This window comes from Melanerpes formicivorus, unplaced genomic scaffold (genome assembly GCF_026170545.1).
Source record: "Melanerpes formicivorus ecotype bairdi unplaced genomic scaffold, bMelFor1.0.p_v2 SCAF_14, whole genome shotgun sequence".
Classification (NCBI taxonomy): Eukaryota; Metazoa; Chordata; class Aves; order Piciformes; family Picidae; genus Melanerpes; species Melanerpes formicivorus.
In genome coordinates, this window is record NW_027142366.1 from 10461400 (window position 1) to 10483151 (window position 21752).

Here is a 21752-nt window from a genome sequence, read left to right on the forward strand (position 1 = left end):
AAGGTAAAATCCTTAAAAAAAAACCCAAAACCCAAGTAATTACCAGCGTGGAGCCTTAGCAGTTTCACCAGTCGTCCCGGTGCCCCTTGCAGTGTAGGACTAAGGGAAACGGGGGCGGAGGTGAGTGATCAACCAACGTCCTGTTTCCCGAGTCCTTTGTGCCCAAGCACGCCTCGTTAATTACAAATCCCCATTGATTAGCCGCGGTGACCGCTCCGCGCTGCCCTGCTCAAGGCTTCCCGCTTGGCTCGGGAGAGCGAACGTGTGCGCCTGCGCGGCTTCCCTCGTCACGTGCCCTGGGCCAGCCTATAGGGAGGCTTCTTACTGCGAGGTGCCCGGGCACAGGAAGTACCCGCAGGTGTCCGTCGCGGCCGCCGGCCCGTCGCCCGCTTCCGCCGCTCGGTATGCGCTGAACCGACTCGCCCGCCCCGCGGCGCGCCCGCCGCCACTCCGAGGTGAGCGGAGAAGCGCGGTGGGGCCTTCGGAGCCGAGCAGGGGATCGCGGTTGTCATGGCGACTTGCCTCCGGGACGGGTCCGGCCGGGCCCGTCCTGGGCGCAGGTCGCCATGGCAACTCCAGCCCCCAGTTCCTAGGCCGATCCCCTCGGGCTGCCCTGTTCCTTCACCTAGTAGACTCCGAGTTGCGTTCGGTCGCTCAGCCAGCAGCGCAGGGGCGGCTGCAACATTAATGCGTCTCCGTTTCCTTTCCCACTCTAGCAGAATTTCCCTTGGGAGGGCCGGGAATGTGACCTACGTCGCTAGATCCAGCTCTTTCTCTTGCACAGGAGCTCTCTTGGCTGCTCTCTGTCCCCTGACAGCCCGGGTCACGGCTCACAAACATCCCTCTCTTCCCCAGCTTGGCTTCTCTGTGCCGCACAGAAGTCTCTGAAGCAGCCTGTAGGGCTTCAGTAAAGAGAGAGCCGTTGCTCGGCTTTGTATCGAAGTGGTGTAAGAGCTGAATCGCTTTACAGCATGTATCTTGAAATTTGTAATGGCTTCTGATCAAACTGAACCTTAAATGTCCCAAAGGCTTCGTGGCACAGGGGTTCTTGCTTGGCATGGTGGGAGTAGGCTTTGCCAGAAGTGTGCCTGTTGCTGTGCCTGGTTCCTTGGGCTGTGCAATGGCTGGTTGTACCTGTGGTGTATCTATATGGTGATACCTGTGGTGTATCTACATGGTGAAAATGACATTTTCATTTCAGAGGCTGCCAAAGCAGCATGCTGAAATTGCTGATTTGGTTTCCTCTCATAATAACCAGGGTGGTGTCCTTGCCACAGGAATTACTGGCTCCAGCCATGAGCTCTTAGACATTCACCCTTGATTATAGATATCAAATAATCATCAAGCTGTTTCAATATTTATGTTTACTCTGGAGTTTGACCTCTGTCGTAGTTTATCTTGCTTTTGTTATGCTGTAGCACCTCCCAGTATCAGCCAGCCCCTGCTAGGTGACCATGCTGAGCTCCCCTGAACCTTGGCCTTGCACTGCACTATTCTCTCCTCTCTTGAGAGTTGCCTGGCTGCAGCTGAGTGTCTGACCTTTTATTGACAGGTAAATAGAGACATTAAATATCTGCAACGAGCTTAGACCAAAGGCTTTTTAAATGTGTGTTTTTGCCAGGTCTGTTTGTTCTGCTAATTCCCAGTATCCTGTTTTGACTGCAGCTGCACAGCACACTGATGTACTCAGGCAGCTTGCTTCTGAGAGCATCTTGGGGTTTGTTTTGGTTTGGGTTTTTTTTTCTCCTCTTTCAGTGGATAACACAAACAGGAAGTGTTTGCCTTTCTCCAACCTACATTCCTTTTTTATCTACCAGCTTACAGACTTCATCTGCCATTTTATTAGCATTTTGGTGTTGTGTGAGCTATCTACAACTGTGAACAGCTTTAGATTTCCCTGTCCTGGAAATCATAGTATCATAGTATCATTCAGGGTTGGAAGGGACCACAAGGATCATCTAGTTCCAACCCCCCTGCCATGGGCAGGGACACCCCACTCTAGATCAGGCTGGCCAGAGCCTCATCCAGCCTGGGCTTAAACACCTTCAGGGACGGGGCCTCAACCACCTCCCTGGACAACCCATTCCAGGGTTTCACCACTCTCATGGTGAAGAACCTCCTCCTCACATCCAGCCTGAATCTCCCCACCTCCAGCTTCATTCCATTCCCCCTAGTCCTATCACTACCTGAGATCCTCAGAAGTCCTTCCCCAGCCTTCCTGTAGGCCCCCTTCAGATACTGGAAGGCCACAATGAGGTCACCTCGGAGCCTTCTCTTCTGCAGACTGAACAGCCCCAACTCCTTCAGTCTGTCCTCACAGGAGAGGTGCTCCAGCCCTCTGATCATCCTTGTGGCCCTTCTCTGGACACGTTCCAGCACCTCCACATCCCTCTTGTAATAGGGGCTCCAGAACTGGACACAGTACTCCAGGTGGGGTCTCACCAGGGCTGAGTAGAGGGGGAGGATCACCTCCCTCGACCTGCTAGCCACACTTCTCCTGATGCAGCCCAGGATCTGATTCTGTGCCCTGTCCTCAATGATCACCAGCCAGTTCTGTTGCAAATCTATTTCTCTCTTCTACTCTCTAGTTTTTGTGAGTGGTGAATGGTTTCTAGCTGCAATCTCCTTTTATTGTGCATTCATCCTAGATTTGCTTCCATTTAGCTGCCATAGGCTGTCCTGAGTCCAGCTTAGTTTCCACAAAACCCTTTACTGGGAGGACAATTCTGTTAGCTCTTGGGAAATGCTAGTGCATGCTGGTTTCCAACTGAACCAGCTCCCTCTAGGAATAAACTCCCACAGCTTTCTCAGGAGTGAGGCTCTTTTTAAACAAGCCCATAGCTCTCTCCCAACCTCTTATAATTACTGTGAACTCTTCCTTTGCACTGGAGCCACCCCCCAGTCAGAAGCAGTGGTACTGGGTACTGCTTGATGCCAGGGTTTTGAGCAGGTGGGTTTAACTTGCTGGTTAAAAGCAGCAGTTCTGTTAGGTCTTGAATTAATCTTGGTAGCAATTGAAGCCCCATAGAGCAGCAAGTCAGTCTTGTTCTAGCAGGCCTGTGAAGTAGCTGCTGCTGCTTCTCTTAGCTGGTTGCTTGATCTGTTTAAAGTGAGACAACTTAACATGTCTGAGTGATCACTGAGGAGCTGCCCTGTCACTGCCCCCTTAAAACCTGTGGCACTCTTCTTTTCCTAAACCAGAGTGCCATTCTTGTGGCTTTAGGTATCTGGGCTGGCCTCAGGTGTCACAAAACCTTGTGGGAACTGCCAGTGGAATGCAGAAACATGGTTTTATGTAGTTTGGAGCTCCAAGAGCCTTTAACACTGTGTATTTCTTTTTGTTAATGAAGTCTGGGACTGTTTCCATGTCTGCTGTTTTTTTCCCCAGTACGGGTGATCTTTGTTTGCACTTGGGGGTGTGTGTTAATGTTTACAAATATCTGAAGGGTGTGGGACAAGAAGAAGGGAACAGATTCTTTCCAATGGTGCCCCGTGACAGGACAGGGGGCAACTGACACAAATTGGAACATAGGAGGTTCCACCTCAGCATGAGGGAAAAACTTCCTTGCTGTGAGGTTGTGAAGCCCTGGAGCAGGCTGCCAGCCGAGGTTGAGGAGTCTGCTTCTCTGGAGACTTTCAAAACCTGCCTGGATGCATTCCTGTGTGACCTGCTCTGGCAGGGGTGGTTGGACTTTATGATCTCCAGAGGTCCCTTCAAACCCCTGCCATTCTATGATTTCTTCCTGGAGGGTTGTTTATTTATGGGGGTGGGATGTATTGTGAATATAGGTGTTGGGTTGGTGTAGTCTGGTAAGGTGGTGTTGGTATCAGCTGGTGTGAAATGATGGTCTTGCCGCCCAGGAAGCCACCTCCTCTCTTTATTCCTGGTTGTTTTTCACCTCTCCATCCCCAACCTTGCCACTCCTAGCATAATTCATGGAATGAGCCGGAGCAGGTGAAGCTGTGGTTGCAAAGGCTGACTCTAGATGACAAATACCTGAGGAGTTACAGGTACAATGCTGGGGACTTCCTCGTGAGTGAGGAGCTGAATCAGAGCCCTTCCAGCTCTGCCCTCCTGCTCATCACAGGCTGCTGGCCTGGAGGCAGCTTTTGGTGATGAACAGGGCTCCCTTGGGTGACTCGGTGCCATCCCCCTGCTGTTGTTAGTGCTTTGTTCCTCTGGTGTTAAGATGCTTTTAAAGGAACAGTTGGGCTAAGCTGGTCAGTGTAAACTCAGAGAAAGCTCTGTCTTAGCTGAGCCTCTCTGCTACAAACTCCAGAGTTAAGTGCGGTCTACAGTCGCTGTTGGAGAGGCATTGTCCTGCCTTCCTGTGCCTTTAACCAGTCGCAGCCTGTCTGATGGCTTCAGTGCAGGGTGTTGCAAAAACCCTAGAGCTTCTTGTCTCCTGCCCTGTCCTCCCACCCACACTTTCCTCCTCACAGCAAGGTGGGAATGGGAGGTGCTTACAGTTTCTCCTTTTCAAGGTATTATTGTGGCTGCAAGAGCAGACATCTATGCCAGAATCCATGTGAGGTGTTGGTAGCTCAAGACAGGAGCAGTGGAGTGGGGGCAGGTGTTGAGTGGAGCCTGCTGGAAAACACCACTCGGAAAGAAAAGGAGAAGGAGCCATGTTGGCTCAGAGTTTGAATTCAGGATCTTGGGGAGGTGCGAGTTTGGGGCACTCCTCTGCCAAGGAGGGAAGGAATGTTGGTTTGGGTTTTGTCCCAGCTCTTGTTCTTTTAAAGCACCTCGTTTGCAACAGCCTCTACAAAGTTACTTGTCTCCTGTAGCGGTGGAGGTGGAGGGGACAGGGCGTTATCGAGCGTGGTAATGAGGACAAGTGTGGGAAATGGAGGCAGCTCGGAGTCCCCCCTGCCAGTGTTTGTACTACACAAAGCTGAATTCCTGGCAGGTTGTTTTTTTCAGTCACTACATAGGTTTTGTGCGTCGCTGCTTGCTCTGATTCAGAAATGGCAGCGAGCCTGCATGTGCGATGAGTCGTTTGGGGTGGGTTTGTTGTTCCCTGGAGGAGCAGCTGCCTGCTGGAAAATTGCCGTGTTCGGCACTGGCGAGGTCCTGGAGCTCTCCTCTGCCCGGCTCCTGCTTGTGAGTGTGACCCTCGGGTTTTAGCTCCCTGCAGCGCTCCTGTCTCAAAGCAGATTTTCTCTTCTGCGTCTTAACGAGAAAAGATTTAGCGGCGAAGCCCTCTTAGAGAGCCCTGCTGGCCGTTCCCGCGGGAGTCGCCGTATCTGGGGCAGCAGGAAGCCTTTTGCCGTCTGCATCGGAGAGGCTTTATCCTGGTACCGGCTCCTGCGAAAGCCAGGGCTCCAGTAATGCGTGTACCAGGAGCTGCAGGGTGAAAGAACAGCTCAGGAGGCATCTCATATGCAAAACGCTGCCACTCCTGCTGCTGGAAGGCCGGCAAGGCAAAGGGAAGCGTGCAGGGGCTCAGGGATACCACTAGGGAAGGATTTCAGCGCCAGTAAGTGTTTTCCTTTCAAGTAAGTGCGTGCTGCTCGCTGCGCAGGTGGAACTGCATCATGCCTTTTTAATATCCTCTTGGGGTCTGTTTCAAATCCTGCTCCTTCGTGGCAGGAGGCCAGAGTGTTAATTGCTGGGCTTCTGTGGGGTTTGGCTTCCAGGTTTTTAGTGCTGTGGTGTGCGTGCCTCAGTCTGGGTGCAATGGAAAGTGAAGAGCAGAGCTGGGGATGAGGCTTGAGTGCGTTTCACAGAGTGATGTTGTCAGGATCTCAGGGCTGAGGACAAATGGGCTGAGCAGCGTGGGGTGAGCCTTTGGGAGCAAGGCTGAAAGCCAGGATGGGTTTTCCCAGGTTGTGTGCCACAGTGCTGCCTTCCTGGCTGCCTGAGTCCAGTGTGCTCTGGCCAGGCTCTCACAGACAGTCCACACAAGGAGGATTTAATACCAGATGGACTTGTTTGGCATGTTTGGGGTTCACTGGGGTTTGGATTTAGCAGGGTGATACTCAACACACTAAAACCACAGGACAAGCATAGCACAGCAACTGCAGTGCACAGTGGAATCCAGACACAAATGTCATGTGTGTCCTGGTTTCTGTATGCTCACCAGAATGGTGCTCAGCACCTGCAGTCACCAGGAAGGGACAAGCAGACTGAAGCCAGCTCAGGCCCTTTGCTTTCTTCAAACTTTTTGTACTTTATTTGTATACTTTGAGCTCAGCCTTGTATCTATTTTCCCCATGCTTGCCTGGCTAGCTCAGGAAGACATTTGTTAATTGTCTCAGAGCACCTGACAGTTCACTGCTGCAGCTGTATCTCAACCCAAGGTTACTCTCCAGTCTCCCTGCCTCTGAGACAAATTCATCTGTCTTTGCAGCACTTTCTTCCCCAAGCTCACTGGTTTTTGCCTTCCTCCACTGCAGGGGTGTACTGGTTGTGCACACTGCCCTGGATGAATTTACTGGGGAAGAAAGTCCAGGCACTGTCAAAAGTCTTTTCTCCAGCGTGATGTCCTGGAGACAAGTTCATTAAGAGCCTGGGGGGTGCTTGGAAGCAAAGGGGTTGCACAGAGAAGGGCTGGGCTACTGGCATATCTTCAAGATCATAGTATCAACAAGGTTGGAAGAGACCTCAAAGATTATCAAGTCCAACCTGTCACCCAACACCTCATGACTACTAAACCATGGCACCAAGTGCCACATCCAGTCCCCTTTTGAACACCTTCAGGAATGGGGACTCCACCACCTCCCTGGGCAGCACATTCCAATAGCTAACAACTCTCTCTGGGAAGAACTTTCTTCTCACCTCCAGCCTAAACCTCCCCTGGTGCAGCTTGCGACTGTGTCCTCTTGAACATCCTCTTGAGATGTGGCAGCCTGGGAGATTGTGCAGGAGGAAGGTGGTTGAAGAGGGCACTTTTTTGCCCAGAAGGAACCTGCTGCTGGAGGAGTTTAAGACTCAAAGTCTTGTGCTAGTGCACGTCCCTGAGTGGCCAGGGGACTACAAGGGCCTCTGAGGTGCTGGTAGACATGACAAAAAATCATTGTGCCTGGGTCAAAAGGTGTGATAAATGGCATAGTCTAGTGTCCAGACCCTGTTTGCAGCCTTATCAGTACATTAGTTTCAGACCAAGGCACAAAATCAGTCATTTTATCCTGGACTGCTCATTAGGAGTCTCACTGGCTCCAAACATCTGCTTCTGCTAATGCAGGGAATGAAGTGATGGCAGCCTTGGGCAGCACTCCCCTGGGATGTGATTAATGGTTCAGAAAGGGAGTGGAACAATCTCCATTCTGCTCAGAACTCTTACCTTCAGGCTCTGTTGGTTTGCATGCCATACCAGGAATGAGGACAATCATCATTTGGGGTTTGTGTGTTGCTTTGTTGTCCAAAATGAACCTGCATGGGATTCCTGGAAGGAGCAGGAGCATCACATGGGATAACTGGAGTGTAACAAACAGCACCTAGAGGTAAGCTCCTATTGCACACAGAGCAGAGACTGTTGTGCTGGTGCAGGCAGCACATCTAACACCCCAGCTTTGCAGTTGCACCTTTGGGTGCAAAAGTATTAGTCTGAGTCCAGGCACGGTGCAGAGATTTGCTTCTCACTGATGTTAAGTGGGAGTGTGGACTGGAGCAACCTGACCTAAGATGGGTTGAACCCTGAAGGATCCTTCCAACCTTATTCTGTGATCAGACCTGAAGTAGTATCTAGGAGGGAGCAAACCAAGTATTTAAATACTTCAAGATCCATCTCCTATTGCTTGGATAGCATTGCCCTAAGTCCTAGAAGCACCTCTCTGAGATTCTTGGTAATAGATTCATGATGCTTTCAAATCCAGTGACAGTTTTATTGTATTAAGTGAAGATAGCTTGCTAATGGGTGTCTGTGTGGAGCATTCCCTGTGAGACCAGTAACCTAAAAACACAGTAAGCTCAGAATGAAGTGCAGAAGGGAAATCTTCACTGCTTTGTGGGAATTAGACCTTTGGCTGGTTCAGATTGAATGGTTTAATATAAAGCAAATCCCCAGTGTCAGATAGCATAAAGTAGAGAGAGTTGTGAAAACTCCTGCTGGTCCTCTGGATAGGACAGGATAGGATGGGACAGGATAGGATGGGACAGGATAGGATGGGATAGGATAGGATAGAATAGGATAGGATAGGATATAGGATAGGATAGGATAGGATTAACCAGGTTGGAAAAGACCTTCGAGATCATCCAGTTCAATCTGTCATCCAACACCATGTAATAACTAAACCATGGCACCAAGTGCCTCAGCCAGTCTCTTCCTAAACACCTCCAGGAATGGTGACTCCAACACCTCCCTGGGTAGCACATTCCAATGGCCAATCTCTCTTTCTGGGAAGAACTTCTTCCTAACATCCAGCCTAAACCTCCCCTGGTGCAGCTTGAGACTGTGTCCTCTTGTTCTGGTGCTGGTTGCCTGGGAGAAGAGACCAACCCCTACCTGGCTACAACCTCCCTTCAGGTAGTTGTAGACAGCAAGAAGGTCTCCCCTGAGCCTCCTCTTATCCAGGCTAAGCAACCCCAGCTCCCTCAGCCTCTCCTCACAGGGCTGTGCTCCAAAAGTAGTAACACCCCTCAGACAATAGCAGAGTTTGTGTCAGTTTGGGGGACAGTGATGCTCAGTCGCAGCCAACATGTGCCTGTGCTGCATTCTGTGCTGCATTTTGAGTAGCTCTATAAACTCCCTCTGGCCTTGTTTAATCCTATTTATTTTACAAGTGGGAGAGATGTCATTAGTTGTTGTTTCTTTTCCCTGGAAATCTTGTTTGGCTGGGATTTGAGGACTGTCCAGACAGGAGTCGCAAACAAGGGTTTGGTGATGACAGCAGAGCATCACCTTTGAGGGTACCGGGCACAAGGAAATCAGCTCTGGCCCACTCTGTGTGTGTAGAAATCTTCCAGGGAGTATCTGCCAGTCTGTGTTTGTGATGGGCAGATGGGCTGAGTGAAATGCTCCTGTGCCTGTGCCCCTTGCTGTGGTGATGGGTAGGAACGTGCAGCCGTAGGCAGAGGGACGTGGCCTGACAGCCAGAGGAAGGGCCAGCTCACACAGTGCATTGCGCACTGCTCAGCACCACTGCAGCTCCCTGGGCCTGCCCCACATGTGGTATGTTCTTGGGAGTTGCCTGGAGGAACTTAATCTTCTCCTTCTGTGGAATGGCAGCAGATTATCCTTAATAATCTGACTGGAGTGTGCTTGAAGAAAATGCTTTCAGTTGCAGGAGGTGAAAATCTTCAGCCCAAGCAAATAAGGGTCTGCACAATTTCATAGTGGAGGAGCCTGCCATAGTGGGGTGGTTGGCACTGAGTCTGTTGGGACAGTGCTACATGACTAGTAGGATCCAGCAGTGTGCCACTGCTTGGTTTCCTTCCTTCTTTCCTGCAGGCTTGCTTCTTTCTGTTCAGGGGAACTTGGTTTCCATTAGTAGTTCAGCTGGAAAGTAGAAAGTTTTGGTGAGCTTTGATCTAGCTTTGTTTCTGCAGGTGAAGAAGAGTCCTTCACAGTGGGTTTTGGGTGTGAAGCCCATACACCCCTTACTGGAAGTTATACATGTATATCATTCTAGTTAATACTCACTTAGCTTTAGCTTTAGGTTAACTCTGCCTGGAACTAACTCTGTCAGTCCTACCTGTTGCTAAAGGATACATTTCTTTTTATTCAGGATTTTCATGAGCTGGATGGAAATTGAAGCCCAAAAGGGGGGGGGGGGGGGGGGGGGGGGCGGAATCCATAAACCCAGCATCTTGTGATGGTGCAGTGCTGAACTCCAGCCCATTTGCACAGGATGCATGAGGTAGAAGCATTGTTCACCCAGATACCTGAAGAGCCAGAGGCTCTCACCTGGGACTGAAAAGAACTGATTGTTGCCTGGGATTTCTCCTGGTCATAGCAGCCACCTTCTCCAGCTCCTGCAGCAGGCCAGGGAGGAAGGTGCACAGGGCTGCTCTTCTAAAACCTTGTGGCAGAAAACAGTGCCCCAAGAGTGTCCCCAAGAGTGTTCTTGAGGCGTGCAGCAGCGTTCGGCTTGGGTCCCGTAAGGCGAAGCGCACGGAGCAGGGCCCTGCAAACACAACCCGTGCTGGGAAACTGCTGTCTGCGTTTGAGGGGAGGGGCCTTATCCTCTTGAACAAAACAATCATGGCTTACTTTTTTAAGGCTGGCCTCAGCTGCAGGATAATGCATAATGCTTGCCCAGCTCTTTGAGAATGTAGTGTTAAATAAACATGAACTAATCCTCACAAGAATGTGTCCTCTGCTGGCTCTGCCTCTCCTGCAGCAGCTGCTGGCTAAGTCTGCTCCTAGGCCCTTGTCTTTTCTTCCCATGAGCAACAACGTGACTCTGTCGTGGTTATTTCGCTTCCCCCTGATGTATTAATGCCCAGAGGGCTGGCAGAGAAGGGCTGTTGCCTTACAGGAGCATCAAAACTTCTCCAGAAGGATAAAATGTATGAGAGAGAGCACTGCCGCTGCGAACCTGAGCACTGCCGCTGCGAACCTGAGCACTGCCGCTGCGAACCTGAGCACTGCCTAATGCCCACTAATGAAGTGATGCAGCAGGCCTTGGAGCTTTGCCACAACCAGAGCAGCTCTGGCTTAAAGCAACTGCTTGCTCCTCCCTCCTTTCCCTTCCCTGAAGCTGATCTTAGGCTACCTGAGCTTTTGACTCTGGTCTGGGAACAATTTTGCCCTCATCTCGTGATCCAGTGGTGGGTCACTGGTCTGAAATGGCTCAGCAAAGGGGCTAGCAAGGCTGGGAGCAGAGGGTGGGTGGGACTGGGGTCCCCACTGCTGCTACCTCCACGAGCAGGAACAAATCACCTGCAGCAAGTGAACGTTCCCTTGCTTCAGGGTCCCACAGGGTAAAGCTGAGGCATGATAAAAGGTCAGCAGGGGCTGGTGGTGGGGAGTGTATTCACTGCCTCCATTCAAAGTCTAGCCTCAGAGGGCTTGAGCCAGTTCTGGGAGTGTAAAATTAGTTTTAAAAGCAGCAAGGAGGTTTGTGGGGTTTCTAGGTGCTTCAGTTTTGAAAGCAGCATCTGAACCAGTTGTGGAAGCTGTGGGCTGCTTGGTAGATGTTCAGCCCCCATCCTAGAACAGGCTGTGAAATAGCTGTGGTTCTCTTTAGGGGCCTCTTTGGAGAAGAACAGGCAATCCAGATCAATGCATGGGTCCCCTGGGATGCCCTTCTCGGGGAGGTGTGTGGGGCGAGTTGCTGGGAGGGAGGCTGTGTCTGGGAAGGATCCCTTGCTTGACAAAACACCAGCCCATTTCATCTTTTTCCAGAGCTGTTGGAGAACATCTTTGGACCTCTGCTCTGTTAAAGCATTTTGCCATTCTTTCTACCTGGGGGGGAGAAGGGCTGGCAAAATTTCCTCTAGACCCTAACTGTATCCCTTCTTCTGTTGCTCTGTGGGCTGTTTGATGTGTTCCAAGTCACACACTAACCAGTGGAAGAGCTCCTCCTGGGAGATCCAGGCTGATGAGCCTAGAGGTGTTATGCTGCTGTCTGGGAGGATGGTGGATGAGAGCTCCCACTGTTCCTGTCAGCAGTGCTGATTCCTTCTCTTTCAGCACTGATGTTGAGCTCCAAGGACCTCAGCACCTGGGGACTCTGCTCTTTGGCCATCACCATGTGGTGCTAACTGGGAGTTGCTTTCTACCAGTTCATCACAGAATCACAGAATGGTTTGGGTTAGAAGGGACCCTAAAAGATCATGTAGTTCCATGGGCAGGGACACCTCCTCCTAGACCAGGTTCCTCAAGGCCCCATCCAACCTGGCTTTGAATGCTTTCAGGCTTGAAACCTCCACAACTTCTCTGGGCAGCCTGTTCCAGTGCCTCACCATCCTCATGGGAAGAATTGTTTCCTAATGTCTAACCTAAATCCAGCTTCTTGCAGTCTGAAGCCATTACTCCTCATCCTGTCACTCCATGGCCTTCTAAAAACTCCCCAGCAATCCTGCAGGCCCCTTCAGGTACTGGGAAGCTGCTCTAAGGTCTCCCTGAAGCCGCCTTTTCTCCAGCCTGAACAACTCCAGCTCTCAGGCTGTCAAGGAACTGCAGAAAGAAGCTGGCTTGTGGACTTTAAAAGAGGAATTTAGGGGTGGGCTGTGGATTGTATGGCTCAGCCTGGTTTTCCCTTTGGGGTGCAGCGGAGGGAGAGCAGTCACAAACCGGGATACTGCCTGTGCCTGCCCCTTTCATGTGTCCTTGCCAGTCAGTGTGTTAGGGAGGTGATGTGATTCCTGCATTGAAACTGCTCAAATGGCACATCTGGCCCCTTGAAATCTGTTCCTTCTCCTGCTTGAGTTGCAAAGCCAGAGCAGTGGAGAGCTGAGCAGCCCTTCCAGCAGGAGGTGCACGCAAACGCCGCTGCCGGCAGCTCGCCCTTGTCGCTCAGCATTTCCAAGCCAAGGTTTTGGCCCCTTAAAACAGGGGAAAGAAAAGTAAAACCAAAACCAAACTGCCTTTAAAATGAGAGGTAGCCACCCTCTTCTCTTTGCATCCTGCTCTGGTTGTTTTACCTGGGGCTAGGAGTGCTGAGGTGAGAGAGACAGATCTGTGACAGAGAACTGCAGGTAGCCGCTGAAAGAGTGCAGAGTCCTGCAGCTGCCCTGTCTCTGCCTGCCTTGTTTGCATTCTGTGCTCAATCTCACAGGGGCTTTGTCCTGCCTACACCCTGTTCTTCATTCATGCCTCTGTGCTGCAAATGCTTTTACCAACCACTTCAGTTGTTGCTTGCTTCTTTCCTTCCAGTACCTTGTTAAAAGAGGCTGAAGACATCAGAGTGAGCATCCTGCACGAGGTCAGCAGGGCCGTGGGTTATTTTCATCCTCCTTCAAAACTCATGCTGCCAGGAAGAACTTTATTGATAAGAGAGACTGATACTGAGAAGCTGCTGCTGCCTTTGTGCAGACAGCTGACTGAAGCTGAGGGTCAGGATCTGTGCCTCCTCATTCCTAATGTGTTCCCAATTCCTCTCTTGCAGGCGTGAATGACAGAGGAGGTGCCCCCGACTGCACTGACGGACGTAAACCTGCGTCTGCTCTGCCACGATGACATAGACAGGGTGAAACAGCTCTGTGGTGACTGGTTCCCAATAGAGTATGTAACTGGTGCTCTTGAATGTCTTTATCAATGATCTGCATGACTGCACCCTCAGTGGGTTTGCAGATAACACTAAGCTGGGAGGCATGCTGATCTGGCGGAGGGTCAAAAGGCTCTGCAGAGGAACCTGGCCAGGATGGATCAATAGGCTAAAGCCATCGGGATGAGATTCAACAAGGCCAAGTGCCAGGCCCTGCGCTTGGGTCACAACAACCCCATGAATGCTCCAGGCTTGGGGCAGAGTGGCTGGAAACTGCCCAGCAGAGAAAGACCTGGCAGGGAGAAAGACCTGGCTAGAAATGAGCCAGCATGTGCCCGGGTGGCCAAGAAGGCCAACAGCATCCTGGCTTGGGTCAGCAGTAGTGTGACCAGCAGGAACAAGGAAGTTATGGTGCTGTACTCAGCACTGGTAAGGCCACACCCTGAATGCTAGGTTCAATTTTGGCCCCTCACTCCAAGAAGGACATTGAGGGGCTGACCTCTGTCAGTTCCCCAGACCCCCATTTGTGTCTGCACAGGACTAAGGAGCTTCCCTGAGGGACAGACAGAGCTTTCTGCCTTAGAGCAGCCAGTGAAGCTCCAGCTGTAGCCTTGAAGGCTCTTTTTTTCCCCCTTTAGCTTTGGTGGGAAGGTTTATAGAGGATTTTAGTGGATTGTAATTAATATTGCACAAAATGTAATGAACCAGAAAAAACAGTCATCACATGTTGAATTTGCAGCTCTTGTGAACACAAGGTGTGCTGAAGTCTCATGTGGAAGTACATCAGAGTCCCCTCATTTCCCTTCCAGAGCTGGAGGCTGGGGATGTGATTTTGGGGTACAAACATGCAGTGGGTTTTTTTCCACACATGTATCAAGTTAATGAGATCCTCTTAGATGAGGGCAGATGGGTCTTGCATTTAAAAATAACTTGCTGAAGATGGAAGTGAGAGCTCTGGGCAATGACTGTGAAAGGGAAGTGTGGCTGTCTCAGCAAGGCAGGAGGCCGTTACAGGAGCAGCTGTCCGGTGTTCACTGCTGCCACACCACAGTTTAGGCAGGAAAGGTGATCAGCTTCTTCACCTAGATTTCATGGAATAAGCTAAATTAGTAGCACAGAAAGAACTTTACACTGACCTGTGGCTGAGCTCCTTGGCTGCATGCCTTTGCCAAGATGGCCCTTCCAGCCTCCCTCCCTTAGTCTTGGCTAGGATCCATCGGGCTGTGGTTCCAGGGGCTGGCATTTAAAGGCATTGCTGCCCATTTCCATTTGAGCAGCACCTCAGCACAGTGTTGGCTGTGGCACTGCCTGCTCCTGTGGGCTCTATCCTACTGAACATCCCCGTTTTTTCTTCCTTCCCAGGTACCCTGACTCATGGTACCGAGATATCACTTCCAACAAGAAGTTCTTTTCCCTCGCAGCCACCTACAGAGGCTCCATCGTGGGCATGATAGTGGCAGAGATCAAGAGCAGAACAAAGGTGCATAAAGAGGTAATGCTACTAACCTGTGCTTCAGCAGGAGACAGGCCACCTCCTGCCATGGTTAGCTGGGGTGAAACTTGCTCTGGGTGTTCTTCCCCCCTTCATCCAGATGCTTGTAAGAGCAATCCTGAGTTAATTCTAAGAAAGCAAGATGCTGATTTCCAGCTGCTGGAGCGTGGGTGATGGGATGTCTGAGCAGTGGGGCTGCTGAGCAGCCTGCTACTACAGAGTCTCTTCCTGCTGGAGCTAGGCAGCCATGCACTGATGATGAAGAGATCAAATCATGCAGGCAGAATCCAAAAGTGACAGCATAGCAGGACACTTAACTGCTGCCTGGCTGGTTTTGTGTGCCTGGCTGTGGCTGGTGAATGAGGTATGTGAAGCTGTGGGAGAACCAACCTCTTCATCTCTTAGGGAAGGCTTAAAATTCCTTAGCTGTGCTGGGTCTGTCACTGCTGTGACTTCCTGCAGAAATTCCTCTGTTTACAGGGTCACTGTCTCGAGCACAAAGCAGAGGTAAGCAGGCTGCAGAAAGCTCAAGCTGCAGGGATAGCAGAGCTTGGAGGCCAGGAGAGGCAACACAGTGCAGCAGAGAGGTGAGGAAGAGGTGGTCTCTGGAGACAGTATGGGAAAAAAGAGTTGGGTCAGTGTAGGGAAAACAGTCTAAGCAAGGGGAGGAGGAAAAGCAGGGGCAGAGCAGTGAGTGCAGAACTTGTAGAAGGCCATCAGCAATAACCTGAATATTGGTAGGTACCAAGAGCTGTGGCTCTACTCACTCTAGCTGTCTGGCTTCACCTCACAGCTAGACCGAGGCAGAAACTGCACCTTCAGCAGCTCTAACAAAAGGCTCTTGTTCCAGCCAAGCTGAAAGCCAGGGCCTTGTTCAGACACTGCTCCAGGCAAGTGAGCCTGAAGAACATGCTCCTTGTCCTCTGCAGCAGTACAGAGATCTCCAGGTGACACCAAACTCAGCTGGAGCATGCAGGCAATGACTGTTGCTGCCTTGATCTAGACACTGCTAGGTTGCTCCAGAATTAACACTTTGATTCCTTCCTGGTCAAGAATGCAAATACATGCTGTACCTAAGCCCACAAATAATGTATACAGTGAGGGAAGCTGAGTGGCTGAAGGAATTGGGGGTTGTTTATCCTAGAGAAAAGGAGGCTCAGGGGAGACCTTCTGGCTCTCTACAACTCCCTGACAGAAGGCTGGAGCCAGGTAGGGGTTGATTTATTCTTCCTAGCAACAAGAATTAGAAGAAATGGCCACAAGATGCACCAGAGAAGGTTTAGGTTGAACATTAGAAGAAACTTCCTCACTGAAAGGGTTTTCAACCACTGGAACAGGCTGCCTAGGGAGGTGGTTGAATCCCCATCCTTGGGTGTGTTTCAGAGTGACAGAGGCATGGTTTAGCACCAGGCTTGGTACAGTCAGAGAATGGTTGGACTCAATGATCTTAAAGGTCTCTTCCAACCAAAACAATTCTATGATTCCATGAAACATCATGATTTGTGTTCATGCCTGGGAAGGTGACATGAAAGTAGGAGTAACCCCTCAGGCACCATGCTTGGATGTTTTTAACTCCCCACATCCCTTCCAGAAGCCTCATCTGAGACTGCTCAGTGGAGAAGCTTCCTGCTGTGTCCTTGCTTTCACATGTTCCACTACAGGACTCTTGCTTCCCCCTGTGCCTCCCCAGGTATCCTACTAAATGTCTTGTCCTATCTCCACTCAGGATGGAGACATCCTAGCTTCCAATTTTCCTGTGGACACTCAAGTTGCTTACATCCTAAGTCTTGGAGTGGTGAAGGAGTTCAGGAAACACGGAATAGGTAAGATGCTGCTGAGTGACAACTCTGTTGCTGGTGTTTGCCATGTGTGGGTGGTGGGCATGGGTGAAGGAGCTCCACCATTTCACCACACTACCCTTTGAAACAAGCTTGGTGGAGACTGGTATGAGCAGGTGGGAAGGTGATGCACTTGCATCCCCTTCTTGGTGTCCATGCAGCTGCACTGAGTTGTTTTCACTGCTGTAGGCACAGCACAATGTGCAGGTGTTTCTGAAGAGCACAACCAGGCTTTGTCCCTTGTGTCCCCAGGGGTCAGCTGAGCACACCAAAAACTTGCACTCCTGCTGCTCAGACTGACTGAAAGTGCTGAGAGTGCAGCCCTTCACACTGGGAAATGCTGCAGTCAGGAGGGCTTATCTCCAGTCAGAGCAGGATGGGTTTTGTCATCACATAAGTGCTCTTCTGCTGCCACTTCAAGCCTGATCTAGATCTTTGCTCTGTGGAAGGAAACAGACCAGGTTTGGCAGCATGACCCAGTGTGGGACATCTGGAGTCTCTTCAAGCCCTCATCTTCTTCAAGCCCTCTCTTCTTCCCCAGGCATGTTTAGAGAGGTACAAGCTGATAGGATCCATAAAGACATGACCAGAAGGGTCCTCAGGAAGAGCACTGTGCTTAAAACTTGTATTGAAATGCTGCTGGAGGGAAATGTTCTGTAGAAAGAAGATCCCAGCACAGAACAGTGCTCAGGAAGGGTGGTAAAGAGGACTCCTCTGAAACTGTGGTGGTTTTGAGTCTTCTTTCAGGCTCCAAATCCTAAGTCATTTTCTCTTTTTCCCAGCTCCATCTTTCTGGAATGTTCCCCTTTCAGAATCAGTATTTCCTGTACCTGTTGCATCCCTGCAGCATGTCATTGTGCTCTCTCAAAGACTTTGGGCTTGTACCTGTAGCAAAATAACCTAAAAAGCTGTTGCCACCTTCTTCTTTGAGACCTTTCTCCTGAGAGTTCTGAGAGTTCTTCTGCTTGTGTTTGAAGCTGAAGTCTTTCATGCAGGAAGCTTTTCCCTCCAGGCATACTTCTGAGCACTAAAGCTCTCATTTTTCTCTGGCAGGCATAAAAGGCTTTGGTTTCTAGTTCTCTGCTATTCTTAAACCAGAGGGCAGCTGGGTTTCTGTGAGATGGAAGAGTGGAATATCTCATAGCAGAATTAAACTGCTCTCCTGTTGGTGTCTCTCAGTGGCTTCTTGTGCTTGGCTGATAGAAATTCTCACTCAGTATCAAGTCACCATGAAGTCAGTGCTGGTGATTTCTGCTCTGAGCTCCTGTGGGTGCTGCTGAAGGTCCTGTGTGCTGTGGTGGGGGTGGAACAGCAGCAGAGATCTCATCTGGGTGTTTGTGTTAGCTGAGCTGTTTCTTTAGCCTGTGGTTACCATACCTGAGGGAAGAGGTTTCTCTGCAGGTTCTGCTGGGTCCTTCCTGCCGTGCTGTGGTGCTTTGGGTGAACCTTCAGGTCTTGTCTCTTGGCACTGGAATATTCTCTCTGCCCTTTTCTGGTTTCTTCTGCTGAAAATCCAGGTTGAATGGGATTCTGCCTCAGCTCTCCTCCTTAGAAGGGAGCTAAATCTGACCAGATCTTAGATTTTCATTGGAGTTCAGTGGACACAGTGCAGCAACCTGCTTGTGAAGTTCTGTTTTGACACTGGGCTGTGTATAATAGCTTTGAAACAGAGAAATGTGATGGAACTGATAGCACTGAAAATGAGTCACTGACCTCCCCCAGAGCCCTGAGCTGCTTGACTGCTACTGTCAGATTCCCCTGTCTGGCTCATCGCTGTGGTGTCTGACCCAGGAGTTGGTGTCTGCGTAAGATCTGTGTTGTGAAGCTGTGCTCACAGGCAAGATGAGAGCCTGGGAGGTTCCTCCAGAGGGTCTGTGAGAAGTGGTGGGCTCTGGGGTCTTCAAGCATGTGCAGCAATTGCTGCTTAGACCCTGGGGGAAGAGATCTCAGCTGGGACCTGCAAAGCCTTTTGCTGTCCCTGAGGAGGCAGCTGGTGTCCCTGGTGGACAAGAAGTTATCCATGGGACAGCAATGTGCCCTTGTGGCCAAGAAGGCCAATGGGAACCTGAGGTGCATTAAGAGGAGTGTGTCCAGCAGATCCAGGGAGGTTCTCCTCCTGCTCTAACTCTGACCTAGTGACACCTCACCTGGAATATTGCATCCAGTTCTGGGCTCCCTAGTTCAAGAGGAACAGGGATCTACTTAAGAGAGTCCAACAGAGGGCTAGCAGGTAGCTGAGAGAGTCCAAGAGAGGGCTACCAGGATGCTGAAGGGACTGGAGCACTGCCTTGTGAGGAGAGGCTGAGAGCCCTGGGGCTGTTGAGTCTGGAGAGGAGAACACTGAGAGGGATTTTAATAAATGTCTATAAATGTCTGAGGGCTGGGGTCAGGAAGGACAGGACAGCCTCTGCTCCCTCGTGCCCTGTGAGAGGACAAGGGGCAGTGGATGTAAACTACAGCACAGGAAGTTCCACCTCAACATGAGGAAGAACTTCTTTAGTGTAAGGATCACTGAGCACTGGAGCAGGCTCCCCAGAGAGGTTGTGGAGTCTCCTTCTCTGGAGACTTTCCAGACCTGACTGGATACATCCCTGTGCAACCTGCACTGCATTACGTGGTCCTGCTCTGACAGGGGGTTGGACTCCATGATCTCCAGAGGCCCATTCCAACCCCTAACATCCTCTGTGAGCTGCACTGTGTGATTCTGCTGCTCTTGCCTTCCACAGGTTCGCTCCTGCTTGAGAGTTTGAAAGACCATATATCGACGACCGCCCAAGACCACTGCAAAGCCATCTACCTGCACGTCCTCACCACTAACAACACAGCAATAAACTTTTATGAAAACAGAGACTTTAAACAGCACCACTACCTGCCCTATTACTATTCCATCAGAGGAGTCCTCAAAGATGGCTTCACCTACGTCCTCTACATCAACGGCGGCCACCCGCCTTGGACAATCTTATATCCTTTACCCCCGCGCTGGTTAGCCAGGGAGCACTCAGCAGACCCCAAACTCTGGTTTGGCTTGACAGCAGCAGCCCAGCAAAGCATGACCTGGCCGGGTCTGGGGACTGGTGCCTGCAGAGAGGCAAGGTTAATGTAAAGCCAGAAGGAAGGTGATGTTGGAGGGATGTGTCAGTGACCCATTTGTGCCCAAGGTGTCCCAGGAACAGCTCGGGGAGGCAGTGTGGGGCGGTACCTTGAATTCTAAATTGGAGCAGGTTTTATGCCAGTGCTAGCAAGTGCTGGTGTTCAGCCAAAGTGTGAGATGTGCTGTGGCTTGTGGGGTGCAGGATTTGGCCAGGAGCACAGCAGAGAAGCCCCCGGTCTTGCTTCCTGTGGCCTGGGATTTCCTGCGACTCGGGCCTGGCCTGGACCTCGACAGGCTGACTTTGGGAGTTTGTCTCAGGGGCTGGATCATGGAGAAGCAGTTTGATCTTTCCCAGTGTAGCCAGTCAGCCCAGACCCCTCCAGGCAGGTGGGTGGGTTGCCATCCCCATAGGAATGCTGTGCAGTGCAAAGGGAGCTAGCAGCTGCTTAGAGGAAGCATTTCCCACCTAAGCTGCAGCCAGTGTTCAAATTTGCCATCTACTGCAGTGCAAGGCAGCCCTGCCTTTGGCAGGGGGAGCAGACAACTGACAGGAGCAGATCTGAGCAGAGTGGCTGTCCCTGTGTCCTGAGATCTCTTTGGGCAGTGCCAGTCCACAGGGTCTCTTTGGTCAGTTGTGAAGCTGCAGTGTGGATCTTGCTGCCCTTAACTGATGACCACTGACTACCTGCAGCACATTGGCTCAACGCTGGCCAGCCTGAGCCCCTGCTCCATCCCCCAGAGGATCTACCGACAAGCCCAGAGCCTCCTCTGCAGCCTCCTGCCCTGGTCTGGCATCTCTGCCAAGAGTGGCATTGAGTACAGCAGGACCATGTGACTGAGCCCAGGATGTACAAAGAGCAAAGGTGGGTGCCTAAGGAGCTTCTTTCACTGCCTCCTTGGCCATGCCCCACAGCCACTCTCCTGGGGCAGCCGAGAGCATCCCGCAGCACAGGCTGCTGCAGCTGCAGCTCTGCTGTTTGGGCCAGCTGCTACATAAGGTGTCTGGGGCATTGCTCTGCTCTGCTCTCCAGCCTGGGGCCAAGCTCCCTACTGGTTTCATTTGAAGAGAATCTGAGCTCTGGTCTTGTTTACCTGAGCCTGGAGCCTGACAGTTGTCCTGTCTTTGCTGTCTCTCCTTTTCCCAGCTCTGTTAAACCAAGGCCCAGAGCTGCTGGGTCCTCACTCTTCCCCTAGCTCTGTGTCCCAGCACAGTAACTGGTAGTCCCTTTGCCACCAGCTGCATGGCATGTATCTGACAAGAAGGTCTCCAGGACAGTGGCTTGAGGTGACCTGTAACACCTGGCTACCCCAAGGCAGCTGCCCTCTTCTTTCCCTAGGCTCATTCTTCCTCCCATCTCCTGAACCATCGGCGCCGCACGGATCCCGGCGATGACAGCTCCTGGTCAGAGACCCAGCCCCAGGAGGAGCCTCTTCCTTCCACACACTGACCAAGATTTGGCAGACTCCACACCTGCTGGGCTGCAGCCCTGACTTAGCCCCGTGGCCTGGAGCCTGCGAGCCGCCTGGGCAGGCCTGGCTGGCGTGCGAGGTGCCAGGCTGTGCCCTGGCTGAAGGCCCTTTGCCTCACCCCTGTGTGCATGTCGCACCGTCCCTGCCACGTCCCTCGCCTCTGGTTTGCTCCTACTTGTGTACGTGATGGAGAGAGGTCCCTGCTGCTCCCACCCACAGCTGCTGGAAGCAGTGCTGATGAGGTTAATGAAGGTGCACTGACCAAGCATGCAAATGAGCCCTGAGTGCCCTGGCAGGCCGCTGGCAGAATATTCAGCCGTGCCTTTGGTGCCAGGGAAGTGGGGAGCAAGGATCACATCTGGGGCCTGCCAAGTCAGCTGCTGGTGCTTCTTGCAGTTACCTTCCAGGGAGGGCAACTGCCTCGCATGAGAACCCACCCAGCCCCACAGCCCTCTGGAATCACCTAAAACGAAGCATCTAATTGAGGATGTATCAAGTAGAAGGCAGGGAATGAAATTGCTATTTCATAGTGAAATATATATCTATATTATACTGTACAGAGCTTTCTGCCTTTGTCCAAAGCTGGAACACAGCAGGGGAGGGAAGCTGGGGGGTGTAGAGCTGCTGCTGCTGCCAGAGCCCTGCAGGGTCCTGCCAGCCCTTGTCCAGGGGGCTGGCCTCCTGCAGGAGGTTTGGGGATGCACAGATCACAGCAGCTTTTCCTTGCTGAAGAGAAGCCCTCCCATCTGCTCACTGGTGTAGG

At 51.4% G+C, this 21752-nt stretch overlaps 1 protein-coding gene across 1 annotated transcript; it reads left to right on the forward strand.

Moving 5' to 3' along the window:
- The first annotated feature begins 344 nt into the window (after window positions 1–344).
- Window positions 345–21546, forward strand: NAA60 (N-alpha-acetyltransferase 60, NatF catalytic subunit). Its single transcript, XM_068146939.1, has 7 exons — window positions 345–455; window positions 13000–13115; window positions 14461–14590; window positions 16317–16413; window positions 19155–19389; window positions 20198–20382; window positions 20857–21546. The coding sequence occupies exons 2-6, from the start codon at window positions 13006–13008 to the stop codon at window positions 20352–20354; spliced, it is 729 nt and encodes a 242-aa protein (XP_068003040.1). The 5' UTR covers window positions 345–455; window positions 13000–13005; the 3' UTR covers window positions 20355–20382; window positions 20857–21546.
- The last annotated feature ends 206 nt before the right edge of the window (window positions 21547–21752 follow it).

What these genes read in the sequence shown, in the direction of transcription:
- NAA60 (XM_068146939.1), top strand. Translation starts at nt 13,006, where the DNA reads ATGACAGAGGAGGTGCCCCCGACTGCACTGACGGACGTAAACCTGCGT. An exon ending in GGTGACTGGTTCCCAATAGA is followed by an intron (nt 13,116 to 14,460) that starts GTATGTAACTGG and finishes CTTCCTTCCCAG; the next exon opens with GTACCCTGACTCATGGTACC. An exon ending in GAACAAAGGTGCATAAAGAG is followed by an intron (nt 14,591 to 16,316) that starts GTAATGCTACTA and finishes ATCTCCACTCAG; the next exon opens with GATGGAGACATCCTAGCTTC.